Source organism: Leptonychotes weddellii, chromosome 6 (genome assembly GCF_054177405.1).
Source record: "Leptonychotes weddellii isolate Sample4059 chromosome 6, ASM5417740v2, whole genome shotgun sequence".
NCBI lineage: Eukaryota > Metazoa > Chordata > Mammalia > Carnivora > Phocidae > Leptonychotes > Leptonychotes weddellii.
In genome coordinates this window covers 85,969,794-85,992,651 of record NC_138374.1, presented here as the reverse complement: position 1 = coordinate 85,992,651, position 22,858 = coordinate 85,969,794, and the positions used below count along the sequence as shown (strand labels likewise).

The 22,858-nt window shown below is 37.3% G+C and overlaps 1 protein-coding gene across 7 annotated transcripts in view; it reads right to left on the bottom strand.

Annotated features, from left to right (window-relative positions):
• The window catches only part of POU2F1 (POU class 2 homeobox 1), a 183,415-nt gene that overhangs the window by 84,882 nt on the left and 75,675 nt on the right, over positions 1-22,858 (bottom strand). For 2 of the 7 annotated variants that reach the window (XM_081824529.1, XM_081824531.1), the window contains one exon: positions 15,380-15,480. The exons of 3 other annotated variants lie outside the window; for them this stretch is intronic. Coding sequence is in view for 2 of the 4 variants with exons in the window: in XM_081824528.1 (XP_081680654.1) it covers positions 1,138-1,165 (28 nt within the window). In the remaining 2 variants the exon portion in view is untranslated. Of the gene's footprint in view, positions 1-1,137; positions 2,157-6,417; positions 6,443-15,379; positions 15,481-22,858 lie in introns of those variants that run through there. 2 more of the 7 variants (XM_081824527.1, XM_081824528.1) reach the window with 2 other exon arrangements.

The following is a 22,858-nucleotide window of genomic DNA, read 5'->3' as shown; positions in this document are numbered from 1 at the left end:
AACTGACTGTATGTGAGTCTAATACACAGTCTACAAACTGTTCTTGGATTGAATTCTTGACATCAGTTTGTTGTTTTAATTGTGGTTTTTACTGTGCCATACAAATATTACTACCGGTTTAGGCCATTCCCTCTAACAATGTGAACATTTTCAGAACTATCATTTAATTTTACCCTTAGCAACTGTGAAGGACATGGGGGAGGTCAAGCCTCAAATTTTCAAGCAAGAAAAATGACATATAGGAAAAAAAAATCACTTGCAAAGGTTTTCAACCTAAAGTATCAAAGTCCTGGAGTTTACATCATCTGACTCTCCAGGTGACCAGAGTAACCTAAAGAGGTTTCAAGAATTTTGCATACAAACAGACAAATCTCAACACAAAATAGAGCCACCATGAGTCACAGTGTGTCCAATCTATTTTAAATCTGTTACCAAAGACAGTTTATATAATCAAGCCTCACACCCCTCTCTCCTAAAAGGTTTGTTGTTCTACAGAGAGAACTCTAAAAATAGGCTTTCCAGAACTTAAAATTGTTTTCTGAAGAACAGAAGTTGATTTTTTTTTAAATAAAAAAAGCTAATATCGGCCAAAATTTGACAAGTTGATAGTTTCTCAAATCTGGAAACTGATCAGTAACCACTGCAATTACCCTAGGCATTAGTATTTATGGGAGCCATTCTGCATTATGGCTCCACCTTATTTTTCACTATGCACTTTTGGTTTTTATATAAGACATTCACATTAGGTAGGCAAAACATTTTGATTAATATGTACACATTATTTAGGAACACTTTATACCTTGTTTCAGATTTAGAGTGTTTTTAGAACTACATGAAATGCGCCCAATAGGTATTTCCAAAAAGCAAAAATGTACTGTTTAAGTTGAATTCCAAATGCACACTATTTACTGAAAATGTCCTCGGAACCAGAAGAGCTAGTGGTAGGGAGGGACCTACTGCAAATTCAAGTCTGCTCTTGCCTTGCAAATGCTTTCCTCCTTCTCTGCTCAATCCACCTCTCCCCCCCGCTTCCTCCCCGAGTTGGTTGCATATGCGATTAAGCATTTATGCATAGTCAACCCCACACACGCCATTTCCATATTAAAGCTTCTAAGAAAGAACTGTGCTGGTACCCACCTAGAACATAGTCACTGCAGTCCAGCATTGCTGTGAAATCTTCTAGAGGTTCAGACAATCCAGAGCAAGGAAGAGACAGGTAGCAGTTTGGGGTGGGGGAAAGAAGGTACTACTAGTTCTAACAAATCTACGCTATGTTCTTAAGAGAACAAGGTGGGAGGTGGAAAGTGGATTAGGGGGAGAAGCAAAATACAACTTCAGTTACACCATAGCAATCTTCAACGGAATAAGGAAACTTCAGTTGCTCAGAGGAGTTTTAGTCTCTCTACCAGCTAGGACTGACATTGTCAAGGCAACTGAAGCATGAAAAGTTCCCCTTTTTGTAATAAAATAGAAACAAAGATTGCAGCTGGCAGTTTCCATAATGAAGCTTAATCAGTATGCGTGTGATTAGGGCCTTATGCAAATCTCTCCTCGTTAGCACAGCAGCCAGCACTTTGAAGTCCACGAACAATTCATTTACAGAACACACTGAAAGCACACCCTGCATAATTTAAATCATTGCATAAATATTTATCAGCCCATTTGCATATTAATTGGCAGTGCATAAAGGGAAAAATTATCTCCTGAGTGCCAGCATAATAATTAGGAGGATAAAATGAGATTTCTTCCAATGGCCTGGCTTCTCGGACCTAACTTGAGATAAGTACCGGGGGAGAAGGGAGAGACAGGAGACAGAGTTCTGTTAAAATGGCACTGAAATGACACGTACAAATTAGAAACAACTCTACAGACTTAAGCACCTTTAATCTTATTCCTGCTGGCAACAATGACTTCAGTAATAAGAGGATTTGCAAAAAGCTTTCTACACAATCCAAATAATCCCAAGGAAACAATTAGCAAGGTAGAAGCAGAACACAGGGCTGTCAAGATGGTGCTAGCCTACTGATAGGGAATTTTCCAAATACTAACATACACTGTCTGGGGAAAGTCCTACTTTAAAACAAGGCAACAATATAAACCCAGAAGCAGTGCAAGAGTTATAAAATTACTTTCAAGAGTATGGAAATTCATCATCTATAAATCTTTTCATACTATTAAATTAACAGATTAGTTGAATGTCATATATCATGCAGTATCCTTCCCCCATCAAAATCAATCTAAAGTAGAAGACAGTTTGTTATTTACAATATCAATCATCAGGGGCGCCCGGGTGGCTCCGTCATTAAGCGTCTGCCTTCGGCTCAGGTCATGATCCCAGGGTCCTGGGATCGAGCCCCACATGGGGCTCCCTGCTCCATGGGAAGCCCGCTTCCCCCTCTCCCACTCCCCCTGCTTGTGTTCCCTCTCTCACTGTCTCTCTCTCTGTCAAATAAATAAAATCTTAAAAAAAAATCAATCATCAAAAAAATGGGTCATATAAATTATGGACTTAGTATTTTCAAGTAAATTTCAGCTAATGTATATGAAAAAATACATACACTCTTTACTAAAGAATATATTCAATTTAAAGTAAATTTACAAGGTAAAACATCAGTCCAAAACTTTTTAGGCATTATGATAGGACATTCCACTGTAATCACCATAGACAATTCAGGAGAAGACTTATAAAAATCCCACAAAGTGGGTTTTACTACCTTCTTTGAAAAAAAAAAAAAAAAAAGGAAAAAAGGAAACTGAGGCACAGTGAGCTAAAGCATTTACTCAATGTGACACTAATTAATTTGGAGTCAGGATTTAAAATCAGATTTTGCTGATATCAAAATCTGAGCTCTTACACCTATTATTACATATTACACATTGCGGCCCAGTTGTACACTTACGGAAGTAGTAGGCATGGGGGGCTTAAATAAGGCAGCAGATTAAAACAGCTTGTTTTCAGTGTAGTGAGAACACTAATAATTGGTGACAAAGATTCTGTGTTTAAAAGTCAAGTATGTACAGATACACAGAAGAGTGCACTAGAATTGAGGGGAGTTCTCCAGGGTATTACCCAATAACTTTTTATTTAGAACTAGTCTTCAAGCACGCCGAGTGTCTGATTATTAAAAAAATATATATATTTTTAAAGATTTTTATTCATTTATTTGTCAGAGGGACAGAGAGCAAGCGAGCACAAGCAGGGGAAGCAGCAGGCAGAGGGAGAAGCAGGCTCCCTGCTGAGCAAGGAGCCCAACATGGGACTGGATCCCAGGACCCCGGGATCATGACTTGAGCCGGCGGCAGGTGCTCAACCGACTGACCCACCCAGGTGTCCCCAAAATATGTATGTACTTTTTTCCAACATTAAGGTTGAAATTAAACTCAACATGCATATGTGGAAATAGAAGACAAAACTTCTATAATGGACCTTTAAAAAGATTTCTTTGCAAGTCAATAAATTAGGAACAGAACCAATTCTTAAGTTTTACATAAGCTCTCTATTTATATTGCTAGTTTTTCCGCTGTACAGAATCACAAAATCCCTATGAGGAGAGAGTTTAGGGGAGAAATTTTACGCTGCCACTCTGTACCGGTGAGACTAAGTTCCTTCCCGTTTTGAACCCTAATTTTCTCACCTGTAAAATGATAGTATCTTTCTCTCGAGGCTGCTTTAAGGATAAATGTGCCCGTGCCTCTCACACTCGATCGTAGAGTGCAGCCTGAGGCAGCTATGCCAGGGGAGATGCCACGACACGGGATAAACAAGCTACCTCTTTCAAGAGCACCAATTTTATTCACAACACTTGTAGTAAAACAATCAAGACTGTATTATACGACAAAATATACAATTCAAATGAGTTCTGAATGCCTTGGACTATACAAGTTGTACTTGGTGAGAAAATATTAGAAGCAATGATGACTGTGACTGGTATATAGTGGATATCAATATATGTTTCTTTCCCTCCTCTTCTGCCTTCATAAAATTTTACATTTACTGCCTGTACTTATTATAGACGATCTCTGCAACTCACCATCTACTTCTTATGCTGTATGCAGTGGACACCTCTAAACTACCTTTCTTAGACCAATTTGGTCTTTCACAAATCAGCTAAGTATGACTTGAAGGGGCAGCCAGGCAATCACAGCCAACTAAGAAGTGTTTGCTGGAAGGTACCCTTTCAGGGGCAGGAACTTGGTAGTGTAATAACCACCTCCCTCAAGCCAAGAGAGTCCCAAGGGGCCTCTGCATAGCAGGGGGCCTATAGCTCACCAACTCACATAGGCTGCTATCCAGAGACGGACCCCTGTCCTTTCTACTGCAAAAGTCATTCATTATCTTCCCTCCAGGAACAGGAAGAGGGGCAAAAGAAGGCAGTGCTGAGATGCAGCTATCTAGAGGGACAGGAAGCCTCACCCATGCAGTGGACTTTATTACAATACTTTATTACAAGTTTTCTTGTCCTTCCTTGGCCACCCTTGATGTAGGTACTCTGCACATTCTACAAGACAGGTTTAAATACTGGAAGGCTGTCTAGGCCTCTACAGATGGATTGTGGGAGGCTGGTTACCATCTATCTCTCTCCCCTGTACTCCCCCAACCATGGCAAAGTGAGATCCAAAAGAAGGGAGCAGACAGCTTTACCCACAAAGCTCAAGCGTTCACTTTATTTGGCCCTCTGTCTGAAATATCAGATTAAAACGTAACCTAAAAAGAATACCCTTTTAGGAAAAGAAAATAATTTCTGGAAAGTTTTGTAGGGCTGTCAGTCATTCACACTTTGGCATAAATTAATCCAATTCAACTGCTTTCCTTTAACACCTCACTGAGGAGTTGATTGGTGTAGTAATAATTGTTCCCATTGGAAAAAGGCCAGTAAATACCCTTTTTTTTTTTTTAAGATTTTATTTATTTATTTGACAGAGAGAGACACAGCGACAGAGGGAACACAAGCAGGGAGAGTGGGAGAGGGAGAAGCAGGCTTCCCGCTGAGCAGGGAGCCTGATGGAGGGCTTGATCCCAGGATCCTGAGATCATGACCTGAGCCGAAGGCAGAAGCTTAACGACTGAACCACCCAGGCGCCCCAAGGCCAGTAAATACTCTTATAAAATAAATGCTGTTTAGTTGACCTGTACTTGGTGGACGGGGAGGAAGCATTCATAGAAAGCAGAAAATAGGAAATAGTAGTGTATGGAAGTATAAAAAGGAGCTGAAAGGCAAAGTTAAAATTCACATATTTCAAAATTATGCTTATTTTAGTAACTTCTACACCCAGTGTGGGGACTGAACTCATGATCCTGAGATCAAGAGTTGCATGCCCCTCCAACTGAGCCAGCCAGGCACCTCTGAACCTTTCCTTTAAAAAGGGGAAGAAATGCTCTTCCAGGATCCAGAATTCATGGCTAACACTCTCTGTATTAGAGTAATCTTTCACTCGTGATTGTATGGGCTAATCTAGGTCTCATTAGAAAGGCAACTGAGGACAGTAACAACTCAATCACGAACTAGATTTGTACAACACATCCTTTACGTATGAGCAAAGTGAGGGAGGCCTGTCCTCTACCTACCTACGTTACCAAATTCCAACCTGGTCACACGCCAGACGCACAGCCATCTGTGCATGCTCCCCTTGGACTACCTGTATAGCTGCTCCATGGCTAGTCCAGGGGGCGGGAGGTACAGCTCAGCAACTGTTCCCCACACCTCCTGGCTGCCTCTCGGTAGGATTTCTCATCTCCTAGCTCCACTGCTTTCACTCCTAGGCAATCTCAATTGCACACCAATATCCTTTTCAATCTTCACCTCTCTTCAAAATCTACCACGACTTTGGTCTCCTTACCAGCTTCTCTACAGAAAACAATGACACTGCTTCAGTAGATTCTCAGTAATAAAAATGCTTTATTAGCTCAAGAATTATAAATTGTTATCTTACAAAAAAACTCATCCCCAAACTCATCACCCACAGACAGTCTAAAATAATGCACTAATGCTCAAATATGAAAGAATATTCCAGGATCTGGAAATGTCTTAGACCCAGAATCCAGTGATGGGCATTAGCACTGCCACTATTCTTATGCACTGAGTATCACAGCACATGTTATTGATGCCCCCCGAGGCTGCAATATGGGATTTCAGTGCTTAAGAAGAACAGATCTAAGGAAACAGAATGTCTGCTCTTTACGAAAAATCTCAGATGGGCAAACACCCAAGACAGAATCTATTTTATCATTCTGGCAAATAAGCACTGCCAAATAACAAGAGATCCGAGGGATAATTTTATTTCCTAAAAACCAAACTGAGGCCTAGAGAATGACTCTTAGGTCACACTACTAAGTGGCAGAGAAAGCAGGGGGGAAAAAGACATAACAAGGAGGCGTGAGAGGAAGATCAGTAAAATAAAACATGCTGAAACTCTTACCCATGACATGGAGATCTGTAGTTGGCTGGTCAATTAAAAAGGTCAACTTAAAATAAATATCATAAAACCATTATATACATAACTTAAACATTTCATGTTAACAGAAAGTACATAAATATGTATTTATTTACCAATCTTTTGATGGTGCACCAAAGCCTTTGCTTTAAAATTTGAATCCACTAATTTGAGTTTCCTCTTCTTTTTTGGGTAAATCATATCCTTAATACTTACTCTAATATTTCCAGTTTCAATTTCTTAAGCTTTGTTTTTCAAGCCTTTCACATTTTACATATATATTAAGAATATAAGAAACTCAAGAAGAATTTCATGAAACAATGCTCCTTCCTAGATGTAATACAATCTGATATGTTTTTTTTTAATTGCTGATTTCATCCTACTAAATTGACTTCATGACCCACAGACTGAAAAACTGCTTTAAAAGTAAGACAAGAACTTGGGGCGCCTGGTGGCTCAGTCAGTTAAGCAGCCGACTCTTGGTTTCATCTCAGGTCATGATCTCCGGGTCCTGGTATTGAGCCCTGCATTGTTCTCCGCACTCAGTGAGAGTCTGCTTGAGGATTCTCTCTCTCCCTCTCCCTCTGCTCCTCCACCCCCTTGCGTACACACTTTCTCTCTCTTGAAAATAAATAAATAAATCTTTAAAAGAAAAAGGCAAGAACTTAAAAGACACATCAAGCACTCTGAGTACAGAATCTTTTTCTTTCTTTTTTAAGAATAATTTATCCCTAATATTTTACAGCTCTTTTTTCACATCTAATTCAGCAATATTTTTTTTTTAAAGATTTTATTTATTTATTTCAGAGAGAGAGAATGAGAGAGAGCACATGAGAGGGGGGAGGGTCAGAGGGAGAAGCAGACTCCCTGCCGAGCAGGGAGCCCAATGCGGGACTCGATCCCGGGACTCCAGGATCATGACCTGAGCCGAAGGCAGTCGCTTAACCAACTGAGCCACCCAGGCGCCCTAATTCAGCAATATTTTTAGTAATTACCCTTCATCTACTCTTTCCAAAACATTCAACTTAAGTTTTCACAGAAACGTCATCTCCTCCTGTTCTTTTCCTTAGTTTATATAATAATGATTTAAATGGTGTAACAAAAATAAGAAGTACAACCTGATGGTACAGGCTTGGGAGCACAAACAAGGAATGATCCTGTTGACCATCCCGGTCTCCTAGTAGCTGCAGACACACAGACTGAAGAGTGCATTCCACACACTGCGGGGCCTCAGACAGTGTGTTGTAAGCAGTTAATCTTCCGAGTCCTTTAAGTGCTGGTTTGTTAAGAAAGCCACCACACCAGAGAGCAGCTAGTATGAAGTGAAGTGGCTGGTCCTTCTGCTCTTTTTCTTAACCTCTGCCAACATATGTTACTACAGCTGTACAGAGGTCACCCACTGCTCAGTCTAACACTTTGGCATCCTTTAGCATACATATCATTATAGAATTCAATCCTGAATTTCTTAGTTGTAAAGTTTAAATTTCGCATAGCTCTACTACAGTTTTACCACCATACTCATGTCCCTGTCTAGCCTATCTTATCATCCTGTTTCTTTACTTCTACAACTGTCTTTTCTTTGTTCTAGTTTAAAGAGTTCTGCAAAGTCACTGATTTCATGCATGAGCACATTCAACAAATATTTACTAGGTGCTGCCGGGCAGTGGGATAGGAATTGGGGACACAATGCTGAGCTACAGAATGCTTACAACTGAATAGAAAGAAATATTAAACAATCATCCAAACACAATCATCAAGTATGAAAATTCCATGGAGTAAAAGAACAAGGTGACTACACAGCTTTAACACAAGCCTGCAATTTGTCTTGACATCTTCGGCTAATATTAGAGTTCTCCTACTCTTAACAACTGCAATGTGACTTTTTCTCTGATTCCACTTCTTAAATCCATGAAATACAGGCTTTTATTTTATTATGTTTTATTTGAAACCACATGCTGCTTTAATGATTCCCATCCGTCCCTTTGAACCGTTAGGTTTCATCTATGTTATTGGTGATTTGTGTCCTCTCTTTCTAGGTCTCTCTTACTCTCAGGTTTCATAAATTTGTGTGAAAATACAAGGGTAACAAGTATCCCAGAGTCTATCTAAAATTTAAAGACACATTCCTCCACTCAACTAATTAAAATGTTCTTCTGACTAATCGGACGTTACCAATACGTTTTAACAATATTAAGGGTATAGTAGCAGTCATTCCATAAACATTTACTGATTGTCAATCTGTCTACAATGTCTTTCCTCCCTGGATCAACTCATGAAAAGTCTACCTATCTATCCTACAAAGACAGGTTCAAAAGTTATGACCTCAGATCTTCCTTGTCAGGCAACTATTTGTTTCTCTGAAATCCTATAGCAATGACAGTATCTCTCTCTTTTGTTTGAAATAGTTAGAAATTCGTAAGAATTTGTAAAAGCTTCACCCAGTTTCCCCACTGGTTACATCTTACAATATGCTATCAAATCCAGGGAAATGACATTGTATAAAGGGTATGTACAGTTCTATGTCATTTTACTGTGACATGTGTAGGTTGATCACATAACCACAACTGCAATCATAATACAGAACTATTTCATCACAAAGAACTCCCTCCTGCTACCCCACTATAGGTGTATCCATTCCTCCCCTTCTGGTTATTCTGAATCCTTGATAACCACTAATCTGCCATCATCTTTATAATTTTGTCATTTTGAAAATATTATACAAATGAAATCATATAGTATATGACCATTTCAGGTTGGCATATTTTATTCAACATAATACCCTTAAGATCTAATCAAGTTGTCCTGTGTATCAACAGTTCATTCCTTTTTACTGCTGAAAAGAGGGGCACCTCGGTGGCTCAGTTGGTTGAGTGACTACCTTCGGCTCAGGTCATGATCCCAAAGTCCTGGGATCGAGTCCCACATCAGGCTCCCTGGCTCAGCAGGGAGCCTGCTTCTCCCTCTGACCCTCTCCCCTCTCATGCTGTTACTCTCTCTCTCTCAAATAAATAAATAAATAAAATCTTTAAAAAAAAAGAAAAGAATATTCCATAGTATGGATGTACCATAATTTAACCATTCACCTATTGAAAGACTTTCAGTTGTTTCCAGTTATAAGTTATTACCAAAAAAGGTGCTGCAAACATTCATATCTGGGATCACAAGTTCCACACTGGGAGAAAATACTTGCAAAGGACATGTCTGGTAAATGACTCTCATCTATAATATGTAAAGCATACTCATATATATATTTTTATGTGAACAAATTTTTATTTCTCTGGGATAAAGGTACAGAAGTGATATTGCTGGGTCACATGGTAAGTGTCTATTTAGTTTTTAAAGAATTTCCAAATATTTTCCAGAATGGCTGTACCATTTTTAGATTCCCACAATGTATGAGAGATCCAGTTTCTCTAAACCTACACCAGCATTTGATATTGTTATTACTTTTCACTGTAGCTGTTCTAATAGGTGTGTAGTGACATCTCACAATGGTCTCAATCTGCATTTCCCTAATGGCTAGTAATACATATCTTTATATGCTTAACTTACCATTTGTATATCCTTTTCAGTGACATGTCTATTCCATTCTTTTGGATTTTTCTAAAAATCCAAAAATCTCCCTTTTCTAATGGACTGTTTAGATTTTTAGGATTATAAATAATGCTGCAATAAATATAGGGATTCATGTAACTTTTTGAATTAGTGTTTTTGTTTTCTTTGGATAAACACACAGTTATGGAATTACTAGATAATATGGTAATTTTTAATTTTTGAGGAACCTCCATACTGATTTCTGTAGTGGCTGCACCAATTTCCATTCCCACCAAGAGTGTATGAGGGTTCCTTTTTCTCCATAGGGCTGAGTTTTGAGAGCTCTTTATATACTGACGATAACAGCCCTTTATCAGATATGTGCTTTGCACATATTTTCTCCCACTGTGGAGCTTGCCTTTTCCTCCTCTTAATGCACACAGCAAAATATTTTAATTTTGATAAAGTCTAATTTATCAATCTTTTTCTTTTGTAGGCTATGTTTCTGGTATTATGTATTTTTGTTTTTTTTTTTTTAAGATTTTTATTTTTAAGTCATCTCTACTCCCAACATGGGGTTTGAACTTACAACCCCAAGATCAAAAGTCGCATGCTCTACTGGCTGAAGCAGCCAACTGCCCCTCCAGTGTCATGTTTAAGACTAGGCACCAAGTCCTATGTCCTAAAGGTCTTCTTCTATGTTTTTTCCTAGTGTGAAAATTAAAGGTTTTTTGTTTTTTTTTTTAATCATTTGTCAAAAAGATTTTCCTTCCTCTGTTTGCTCCAACTGTTTTTGTATCTTAGTCACAAATTAGTCGGTTATACCTGTGCAGACCTATTTTTGGGTTTTGTATTCTGTTCCAATGATTGATGTGCCAATTTCTCCACCAATATCCTCAGGCTTGATTGCTACAACTATATAATAAGTCTTGAAATTAGAGAAACTGATTTTTTCTTCTTTTTCAAAATTTTGCTAGCTATTCTAATTCCTTTGCATCCCCATATTAATTTTAGGATAATCTTATCAAAAATCATAGGGGGATTCTCAAAGGAATTGCATTAAACCTGTGTATCAATTTGGGGAGAAGTGATCTTTCCTATGTTGAGTCTTCTAACACACAAACACAGTATATCGCTCCATCTCTCTGTATATTCCTTGATTTCTCCCACCAGCATTTTGTAGTCTTTGGTACACAAGTCCTAAATATGTTCTGTTGATTTAAAACTACATATTTCATTTCTTTAGCCATTCTTTTAGGGTAGGTCTACTGGAGACGAATGCTTTGTTTTCCTTCATCTAAGAATGTCTTGATTTCCCCTTCATTCCTGAAGGATGTTTTTGATGAATACAGAAGTTGGTATTTTTAGCTCTTTCTCAATACTTGAAAAATATTATGCCACTGCCTCTTGGCCTCCATGATTTCTGAGGAGAAATCCACTATCACTGGAATTGTTTTTCTCCATAGGGAAAGATGTCATTTCTCTCTCACTGTTTTCAGGATTTTTCCTTTGTCTTTTAGTTTACCAACATTTTATTATTACTTCTTTGGGTTTACATTATTTGGAACTTGTTCAGATTCTAGAATCTGTAGGTTTGTGTCTTCTGAGAAGTTTGGGAAGTGTTCAGCCAGTCTTTCTGCAAGGACTTTGCAGCCCAGCCCCCTTTCTCCTCTCCTCCTCTGTGGTCTTTCTGTCATAGTCCCACAGGTCCCTGTGGCTCTGTTCATTTATTATTCTATTTTCTCCTTCTTGTTCAGATTGGGTAATTTCTACTGTTCTATGTTCCAGTTCACTCTGTCCCCTCTATTCTGCTGTGAGCCCATCCAGTGAGTTTTTATTTCAGTTACTGTTGTTTTCACTTCTAAAATTTCCATTTAGTTCTTTATATTTTCTATATCTTTATGGAGGCTTTTTGTTTCTAGGCTGAGACTTTATATTTTATTTTTCCTTTCCTTCCTTTTACTGTTTTGGTGAAGAAATTAGTAGTGGAAGTGCTTTAAGAATTATGGGAATATGCAGAAAAGACACAGAAGCAACTTTGAAAGGCCTCCCATTGACCAAATTTTGGGCAATATGAACAAAATAAATAAAAATAATAAATTGTAACCATTACTGGGGTGCCTGGGTGGCTCAGTCGGTTAAGCGTCTGACTTCAGCTCAGGTCATCTCAGGGTCCTGGGATCAAGCCTCATGTCACACTCCTCGTGCTAGCACTCTCTCTATTTTTTTTTTCATTTCTATGTTGTTTAACTGACTTTTAATCCACAGGCCCCAAAATCACGTTTGCTGTACATGGTAAGAACAGAATCTTAATAATGTTCAATTATCTGAACATGGCTGATTTCTGAATTTTTCTTCATGCTTTAATCCTTAAATAACATTTAAGAAGTATAATTTTTCTCTTTTGAAATCCTTTTTGAAATAACACTTTATTGAGTTATAATTGACATACAAAAAGCTGTACATATTTAATATATACCACTTGGTAAGTTTAGAGAGAAGTATACTCCTCTGAGAGTACAAACAAAGCCAAAAACTTGTCCATCACCTCCAAAGTTTCCTCTCCTCCTTTTTCTTCATTAAAAACTTTTGTGTGTGTGGCAAGAGCACTTAACCTAAGATCTACCCTCTATGCAAATTTTTAAGTATTACAGTATTGTTAACTATAGTTTTCTGAAAATTTAAAACTTGACCCCCCCCCCACCAAAAACAAAAAACAAAACAAAACAAAACCCCCAGAAAACTGATGCCCTTCTGGTCACATAAGCACTAAACCAGCAATCCCATGTAGTTGTGATTCAGAGCACTGGAAAAAACCAAGAAAGAGCATTTGGTGCTGCCAAAAGCAAATGATGAAAGAATATGGTGGATTAACAAACTGATCATCCAAACAAAAGCCAGGCCTAATTTTGTACATAGTACTTCTCTTTGCTCTACTTACTGTACTTCTACACTTCTACTAAAAATGTACCTAGCAGATGCCCAACAGAGTAGGAATTCAATACACATTAGCTGCCCCAGCCCTGCCTCACCTCCTTCCCTTCTACTCAGATGATGAGTAGCTGCAGGTAATATAAAGGTAGGTAAGTGACTTTGTAATCTTCACAAAATGTCATAGTATCAATAAGTTTCATACCATCTTTGCAAGCTCCAGTTAGTTAGAAAGAATTTAACTAAAAACATAATAAAATTTGTCACTGTATCTCACCTTTTACAGAGTCCTAACATATGACTGCCCCAAATAGAAAGACACCAGGCAATCTAATGTACAATTCTCATTTTGAATGGTACAGATTAAAATGCACATAAATTACATTTCTTTGCTGTAAATTCTCCACATTACCAGAAATAAAAGTTACCTGACAGGAGCTACTAATAATATATATTTTTAGTATCTCATCGCCTACATTCTATGCATTCCCACCCTCTTTTGGCCAGGCAGGTGATGGTGGTAAATCAGTGGAAGATTCATGGGGAAAGGTGAGTTTCAGGGGATAAGTCAGGTTTCAAGGCAAAGATACACCTGGTCTGGGCAAACTCGGGTACTCTGGGTACTTTACTAAAGAAAAAGGAATTTTTGGGGCGCCTGGGTGGCTCAGTTGTTAAGCATCTGCCTTCGGCTCAGGTCATGATCCCAGGGTACTGGTATCAAGCCCTACATCGGGCTCCCTGTTCCGTGCGGAGAGCCTGCTTCTCCCTCTCTCACTCCCCTTGCTTGTGTTCCCTCTCTCGCGGTCTCTCTCTGTCCAGTAAATAAATAAATAAAATCTTAAAAAAAAAAAAAAAGGAGTTTTCTTTGTACTTTCATCATTACAGTTTCATTTAAGTTAATAAGCTTTTATTTATCCCAAGCCAGTCAGACACTTGAATGTATTAATTTTTGAATGATACTCCTTGCTGTAACATTGATTTCTTTCATTAAGATTTAACTAATTTTGAAACGTCTGTCTTAAAAATACTTTCGAAAAATAATCATTGCTTGTTGATCAACTACAGTAAGTAAAAACACGGAGACAAATGTTCTCACGGGAAATATATCTTTAGACTTGCTCTAGTTAGTTTAGTTTAAGAATATGTTTAGAATATACAAATATTTTATAAACACCTTTCTTTTTATTTCTTTTTTCTTTTTTTTTTTTTTGGCCAACAGACACATGAAAAAAAACACCTTTCTTTTTTAGAGGGGGTATAAGACCTATACCTTTAAATCACATTATAAAAAGAGCTAATATGATTCCTATAGTTAAAATCATTACAGAGGAAGACATGGTTTCTCTGCATTACCTCAATATGTATCTAAAATGCTCAGATTTTTGGATGAGTGAATTATGAGAGGAAATTATTCCATAATCAGTAACAGTTAACACGTGATAGGTTGGATTTATGACTAAGTTTTAATTCCAAAAATCAACAGGCTTCACAACAGCTTAGTAATGCACTTTGAAATCAGAGAGAACTGGGTTTTAAACTCCACTTCTAACATCCTAAACTATTAGCACTCTCTTTGAAAGCCTCAGTTTCCTCTTCTGCAAAACAGGTCCAAAATATGCCCAAGGGTTCACCTCAGGCTTAAATGAAGTATATCTAAAAGCTTTAATGGTACCTGGTAGCTAATTAATGGCTGTTAATACTGTTGTTAATAAAGTATTTTATGTAGCATATATAAATCCATTGTGTCTTCTCTGTTCCTACATTAAGTTAATTTTAAGTTATACAAAAGACCCATATGAAATGTCATTATGGTTTGTTTACTCTCTTAGGCATGTTAATTCTTATTTAAGGTACTTAAAAAATAAGAATCTTTAAAAGGCACTAGAGTAGGAATCAAAATATGTAGCCTCTGATCTAAATTCTGACCTCAACTCTACACTGGCTAGCTGAACTTTCTTAAGCAAGTTACTTGATCTCTCTCATCTTCACTTAGGTTATCTGTGACATGGAAAAAGGTAGGTAATATTCTGATTACTAGATTAATTCTGTAAAACTATTATTTACAAAGTACTATTAAACTGGCACACAGGGATTATTGCTAATGATATATTATCCAAATAAAGAGAATACTTAATAACGTATTTATGCACCTTATTTGCATTAACTTCACAACTTTTTCCAAAAACAAACAGACAAAAAAAAAAAACAAAGACAAAACAAAACAAACCAGACCCAACAGAACCTAATCTAAGTACTAGGGCCAATCCTAAACTATTTTCTGTTGCTGGCTAGGGCACAGGCATTCTAAGCATCACTCCGTCATGTCAATAAATATCAAACAAATTTCAGAGTTAATATCATATATATATATATGATAAGTCATTTTTATAATCATTCCACAGAATCAAAGGCAATCATCATAAACACCTGGATTTATAAGAGGCTACTAAATTAATAGCTTTTATGAGCAGAAAATATTTACCAGGTATAGAAAGACTGCATTCTTTCTTTGAATTGATTCATTGAAAACTGAGAGTAGTTTGGTAATTAAAAAGGCAGGAAAGCTCTTCTTACTTTTCCAGTCTATGAATACAAAAAGAGAAAAAGGCAAGACTGAGTAAGCTGTATAAAATAACCTAACACTTTATGGGGGAACAATTATACACAGTGGGGAACCCTGGACTACCCATCAAGGTTGTGTTTAGCTGCCTAAACATAAACTGATTAGAGGTAGGCACCACTCTTGTGCCTATTTCCTCATCTACAAAGTAGGGATATTAGCACCTGCCCTCATTTCGGAACATGGAGGTAAATTAGAAAATTCTTGGAACATGTATTATAAGGTGCTACTTTTTCATAAAGCTGAATAAAATAGCCTACTTATTTTTTTCTTTAAAGAGTATATTTCAGTAATAATAAAAAAAAAACCCCAAATCTAATATGTCACCTCCTTCCAAATTTACAAGTACTACTTCAACTGGCTTTATACATACACATATCCACATACTATATATACATATACATACGTATACACATATACACACATATATGTTCATAGGTGTCAGATCAATATATATTACTTTCACTGTAAAATATTCTGAAAAAAGGTACAGGATTACATTTTGTCTCTAGAAAACAAGAAATACTTGGCACACACAAGCATGGAAATTCACCATCACTGGTTGACCACCACACTCTTTGCCAGAAAATGTTAGCATCCTGACCAGCAGAAAGTGTAAGCAGCCTTAACCAAGGAAGAGGAGTTGGTCCATGTGCTGACTCTTATTTGCCATATACCCGTACTATATAGCTATGTTTGAATTAGCATAACGAGTTAGTACAACTAGTATAAATTAGTATAACTGATTGAGTAGTATAACTTATTAATGAAAAGCATCTAAGTTTTATATAACTGTGCTCTGTAACTCTGTGCTCATGTAACTAGTCCATATAATTTTTTTTCTATACATTCAGTGATGGTCCTAACCATTTATGAAACTCTGAAACAAGGCTTAAGTTCAATGGTGCAAACAAAATCAAATATGTAAATAGTTCAAACTGCCTTCTTTTAAAAGTTATTTTTGTGAGAGAAGGGGTTCACAGTAGCTCATAACACTTGAAAGTAGACATCAACACAAAATTCTGCCATAATTCTGCAATGGTGGTCAAAAACTAGGACATTTTATTACATTATATAACTGGAAAGAAACTAAATTCTTTCTTTCTTGAAACGGAGTCTGATCTACATGTACTCCAAATTCTTTAAGAGAATTTTAAAATCATAAAGTTAGGATATTTAAATATAAATTAGGATATTTAAAAGGATATCCCTAAAACAAAAACAAAACAAAACACAATGAGACAAATAAATACACAAAACAAATATAAACTTCAGCATACCCACCAAAACCCTCCAGAAACATGAACTATAATGAATAAGGAAAACCCACCCAACTCTTCCTCTTTAGACCAATATGATGGTTACAAACGACAAGCTCTTTCTGGCTGTCCATTGACACATCTACAGACCTTTTACTCTTCTGAAATTTACTCAACTTAAATTGGATGCAGATGAGCCAGGTGTGGTCCTTACAGCAGTAATCCTGCTAGCCCCTATTGAGTTTCCATGGAAACATGCACAGCTGGCAAGGGCAAAGGCGTTGTACTGGCCTCAGACCCATTTAAAGTTTCAATACTCACCCAGTGAAACAATTATGCTATCTTAGGAAAGAACAAATAGAAAAAAAATCCTATCTTTGGGATCATCAAGCAAAATAATGTGAACTATTTTCGTCTAGCCCAAAAGTGGCTTTCAGCCCAGCAGCAATAATCAGTGCGTCTGTGAAAGGTTAAGAGATGTCAATTACCAAAAGGTAACTACTCTTTTACTAAAGAAACATAATTTAAGAGAGCATTCCCTGTGGGTCACTAATGTAATAGCCAACAACCAGAGAGAGAAAAACAATACAAAGTCTAATCTAAACAGTAGTAAATACCATGCATCTCTTCCTTAAATAAATTCAGTATGACTGTTCCCTGCTTTTATTAAACGTAAATGTTTTCACAACAGTGATTCTCAAAGGGCAGTACCTGGATCAGCATCATCAGTATCATCTGGGAAAATTATTAGAAATGTAAATTCTCAGGCCCTACCCCAGACCTACTGAATCAGAAACTTTGGGGGTTGGAGGCCCAGCAATTGGTTTTTTCACAAACCCTCCAGAAGATTCTGATGCATGATAAAGCTCAAGAACCACTGATTTACAATGTCAAACCTCAGAGAAGACTGATATATGAAATAGAAAATGCAGTGCTTTATCCCACTCCTTGAAACTGAGGCATAGTAATAAAATGTAAAGGAGAACTCACTGGCTCCTGAATTGAGACTGTTGGCTACTAACTCATTGCCTAAAAAATATGCAGAGATTAGCAGTGGTTCATCATGTCTCTTCCTACACCTGCCAAGCACAAGAAAAAGAAATTACAGTGTCTGCTCATGATTACTCAAGGAGAGGAGGGTCCTTGCACATAAGATACTCAATCAACTACCATTCATAGCCCATTACCAATCACAACCCGTTTCTAATCATTGAGATCTTCAGACACAGGATAAAGAATAATAATTTTTCCAAGATACCAAACATGTAGGTAGGGATAAGTCTGCAGTGTCTACTTGTAAGAACTTAAAGTAGTAGTTCACTTCTTGTAAGAACTTCAAAAAAAAAAAAAAAGCATACAAGAATGCAGTTCTTCCTTAGTATCTAACTCATTAGACACTTCATGTACTACAAAATACACATTTCATTTTCCCTTTAACTTCAGTACACCATTTATAATTCCTTCCCTATTTCCTTTAAGATAATGGGCAGCACGTAAATCAAATATGAAATATGCTGTTAGAACTAATGAAATAAGGCCAAATGAATAGCTTTCTGTAGCTCATAATTATAAATAAAGACAAAATAAATTTAAGTAGAAGACTGATTCACAGGTTCCTCATTCTCTATTTGTTAAATGTTGGTGCTGCCTGGGTCTGTCCTCAGTCCACTCTCACTATACCAGTGATTGCCAAAGTACTGTATTGTCTTTGTGCTACTAGCCAGAACTGATCCCACTTAAAAAAAAAAAAAAAAAATTTTTTTTTAATTATTACTGAAGTATAGTTGACATCCAATGTTATGTTTCAGTGTACAACACAGCGACTGACAATCCTATACGTTACACAATGCTCACCATGAGAAGTGTGGTTCCCATCCACCACCATACAATGTTATTATGCTATTATTGGCTACAATCCTTATGCTGTACTTTTCATCTCCATATTTATTTATTTCATAACTGAAGTTTGTACCTCTCAATCCCTTTCACCTATTTTGCCCATCCCCACATCTCCCTCCCCTCTGGCAACCACCAATTCGTTCTGTGTTTATGAATTTGTTTTCTGTTTGTTCCTTTGTTTCGTTTAAGATTTCACATATAAGTGAAATCATACGGTATTTGTCTTTCTCTGATTTATTTCACTTAGCATAATACCATCCATGTTGTCACGAAGGGCAAGATTTCTTTTAATGGCTGAATAATATTCCTCTCTGTGTGTGTGCGTGTGTGTGTGTGTAATCACATCTTCTCTAACCATTCATTATGAGCAGATAAAGATGGGACACTTGGGTTACATGTTAATCTTGGCCACTGTAAATAATGCTGCAACAAAGGGGTGCATATATCTTTTCTAATTAGTGTTTTCAGTTTCTCTGGGTAAATACCTAGTTGTAGAATTACTGAATCATACTGTATTTCTATTTTTAATTTTTTGAGGAACCTCACCACTGTTTTTCACAGTGGCTTCTAATTCCATTCATTTTGAGGTTTCACTTTGGACTACACTAATAGTACATGCTGGTTGCCACTCCAACTCTCCCCATTTGGAGAAGGGTAATGCTGTTTAGCAAATGACCTCAGCTCAAGGGAAAGATCTGAATGATCAATCCCATCCCCTTAGCTACTGACTTGTTCAGGAATAGACCATAATCCAGAACATTACTCAATTCTAGCCGAAATCAAGGACAGAGCTCCTGGACCTTTCTGGGACAGTTATTCTCACTTTTAGAAGAAAATAAGTGGCTACTCTCCATTCTCTAGATTATAACAAGGAAGCCTATTTCCCTGGCCGCTGCTAGCAGTTGTTTTGCAACCAGCAGAGAAAGAACCTGAGGGCAAAGCAACACAGAGGGCCCAGTCCTGTTGTCCCTGCAGAGCTTCAGGTTTCTCATGTGAGCCAAGCCAATTCCCTTGTGTTGAAGCCAGATTCAGTTTCCACTATCTGAAGTTAAAAGTAACCTACAAATAACATATATGTAAGTTATTTAGGAGTTACTAATTTGGTGCTCATCGATTACAATTAGATTAGTTATCGGAGTCTGCTAAGAATGTGGTTGCCACTTATGTTAGAGGTAACTCTGCAAATCTCCTAATGTACATGCATATAATGTACAAGTTGGAATTTCCAAAATTTGGTCTTGTTAATTGTGCATAATCAATATTAAGTTATAGGTTTTCAGTCTCAATTATTCTTTCCTATTTAGTACATCAATTTAGTTATATATTTGCATATTTGCATCAACATTTCTAACTTACCATACTTCAAAAAAATAGCCTTCATGATAGAAGCCAGTAATGTTCAAAGAGTTCCCATATTTCACAGTAAAGTGCTTTGCATATAAACAGGAGTATGTTAGATGAGTTATATGCATGATTCCACTTTTATCTATATCTATAGGCACATATATATGTACAGATTTATACCAAATGGTTAATATTTAGCATATACACTCTGTTTTTTGGTTTCAACTGATACACAGTTTTTGTAAAATTGCTTTATTATTAAACATGTTTTAAATTATTTACTTTTTTAAAGCATTTGACAATACTGGTTTTGTTTTTTTTTTTAAAGATTTTATTTATTTGACAGAGAGAGACAGACAGCGAGAGAGGGACCACAAGCAGGGGGAGTGGGAGAGGGAGAAGCAGGCTTCCTGTGGAGCAGGGAGCCCGATGCGGGGCTCGATCCCAGGACCCTGGGATCATGAACTGAGCCGAAGGCAGACGCGTAACGACTGAGCCACCCAGGCGCCCCATCAATACTGGTTTTAAATATAAAGATTTGTTATAGAATGAGAAAGTTCTGTAATTAAGAGGAAACAAGCAAATACAAAGGAAGATCTTCCAGATACAAAGCTCAGGTTGCCCAGGAATAATATAAAACTGGATTTTTTTTTTACCATCTCTACATATGGCCCAAATTTAGATCCCCTTTTACCTAAATGCAAAAAAGCTAACTGGATGAACTTTCAAAATGCTGTCCCTGCTCTGAACCTCATACAATAGTAGGGTAAATTCTTTGTCAACTCATGACTCAACTGTACAAGTAAACAAATTTTTTTACTTGTACAGTTTGTTTTGAGACAAAATAAAAATGTTAATGGTTTTTTAATATTATGACAGCCACTATAGACCCTTTCTGCACTCTCTTTAGTAGAAAGCAGTACCTCCACAACATACCTCTAGTTTAGGTTCTACTTATTTCATAGTCGAACCATTCATCAGAAAACTACAACAAAAAATTAACAATGACCCTTAAGGGGTTCAAAGTGGTAGACAGAAAGGGCTTCTGGTCAATGTGGTAGAGAGAAAGATCTTCTACAACCCATTCACATTATGGTTATGACAACCACCAAGCAACTGGTTCCAAAGAACGCCGTTAAAAAAACATTTTATTACAATTTTGGCCCCTGAGGTAATGTTCATACTCCACAAAAATGATGGCAGGCATTTCTAAAGCCCTAGATGAAAATCCTAAAGCCATTAACCTAATGGCAGATGATTCTATAACCCCGTTTACTCAGTGCTCCCTCCAGACAGTAAAGCCAAAATACGTCAGAACTGCCAATAACTTTCAAAGTGGAAAGTCAAGATAAAAATTCCAAACAATGAGGAATGGTTAACAATTATTAGCAAACGGATCAATACATAGGGAACATTTTAGCTAAATTAGATCAAGAACCTGTCCTGAGTTAGGATTTAGTCCATATTGTCATTCCTCCTTCTCATATAATAGATTGTTACAGAAGAGACTAAAAAGATAGAAAAAAGCATAATCTACCTGTGAGAAGCCTCACTAGCTCTTTCTCCCCAGTTCAGAAGCACCGAGAAGAGATAATTAAGGTAACAAATATTTGTGAGTGCATTTTCTAACATGAATTGGAAAGAAAACAAGTTAGGACAGGGTGACAGGCGTGCCGGATTGGAGGAGCTCCACGCCAGTGGCCCTTCCCCAGGGCAGCCAGACTTCAGTCTGCCCACCAAGAAACCAGAGCACCTACAGTAATGTCACTCAAATAATCGTCTACTATCTCACACTACTGGAGAGACAAAATGAGGCTATTAAAATTCTCTATTCTGGGGCGCCTGGCTGGCTCAGTCGGTACAGCGTGTGACTATTGATCTTGGGTTGTGTGTTCGAGCCCCATGGTGGATTACAGAGATTGCTTAAAAATAAAATCTTAAGGGCGCCTGGGTGGCTCAGATGGTTGAGCGTCTGCCTTCGGCTCAGGTCATGATCCCGGGGTCCTGGGATCGAGTCCCGCATCGGGCTCCCTGCTAGGCGGGGAGCCTGCTTCTCCCTCTGCCTCTGCGTCTCTCTCTCTCTCTGACTCTCATGAATAAATAAATAAAATATTTAAAAAAATAAAAATAAAAAAAAATAAATAAAATCTTAAAAAAAATTTCTCTATTCTAAACTTGAATATGCTATTAAACATTAGATTTTTATTTTCACTTTAGAAAACGTCAACAATATGCTAACATGCTATGAAAGAGAATGTTATGCTTAATTTGAAAGAGAGAAGTACCTAGCACCTCCTCCCACCCTTAGAAAACCTTAAAAAAAATGCACTGTACTGTAGACCAGCCCGTACTTAGAAACCATCAACTATCCAGACATCTTTTTTTTTTTAAACTATCCAGACATTTTACTATACTGGCTGGGCCCCTTCTTACAAACACACTACTTGTTTGTTCTAAACTAATCTCAATACTAAGAAAAATTAGATAGGCAGATGAAGAGCACAGGCCATTAAAGAAAATAAAAGTGACAGTTAATCATAACATAGCACAGTGTGTATTCATACCACCACTGAACCTTTTTCAGCGTTTCCTTACCATTTAACAAAAATAGTTTAAGCACCAGTGTCCTGTATCATTAGATTTAGAATCAAATCTAACCTAAAAGGCAACCTTTATCTCTCCTGGCTCTTGCAAATAGCAAAGGATAAAAATCATAGGGTTTTAGAGCACGAGAAATGTTAGCCACAATCAATTTAATCCCTTCACTGTACAAACAAGGAAATTATGTGCAAGGTTGCATGATTTATTTCAGAACACTCTGTGAGTGATGGCACAGCTT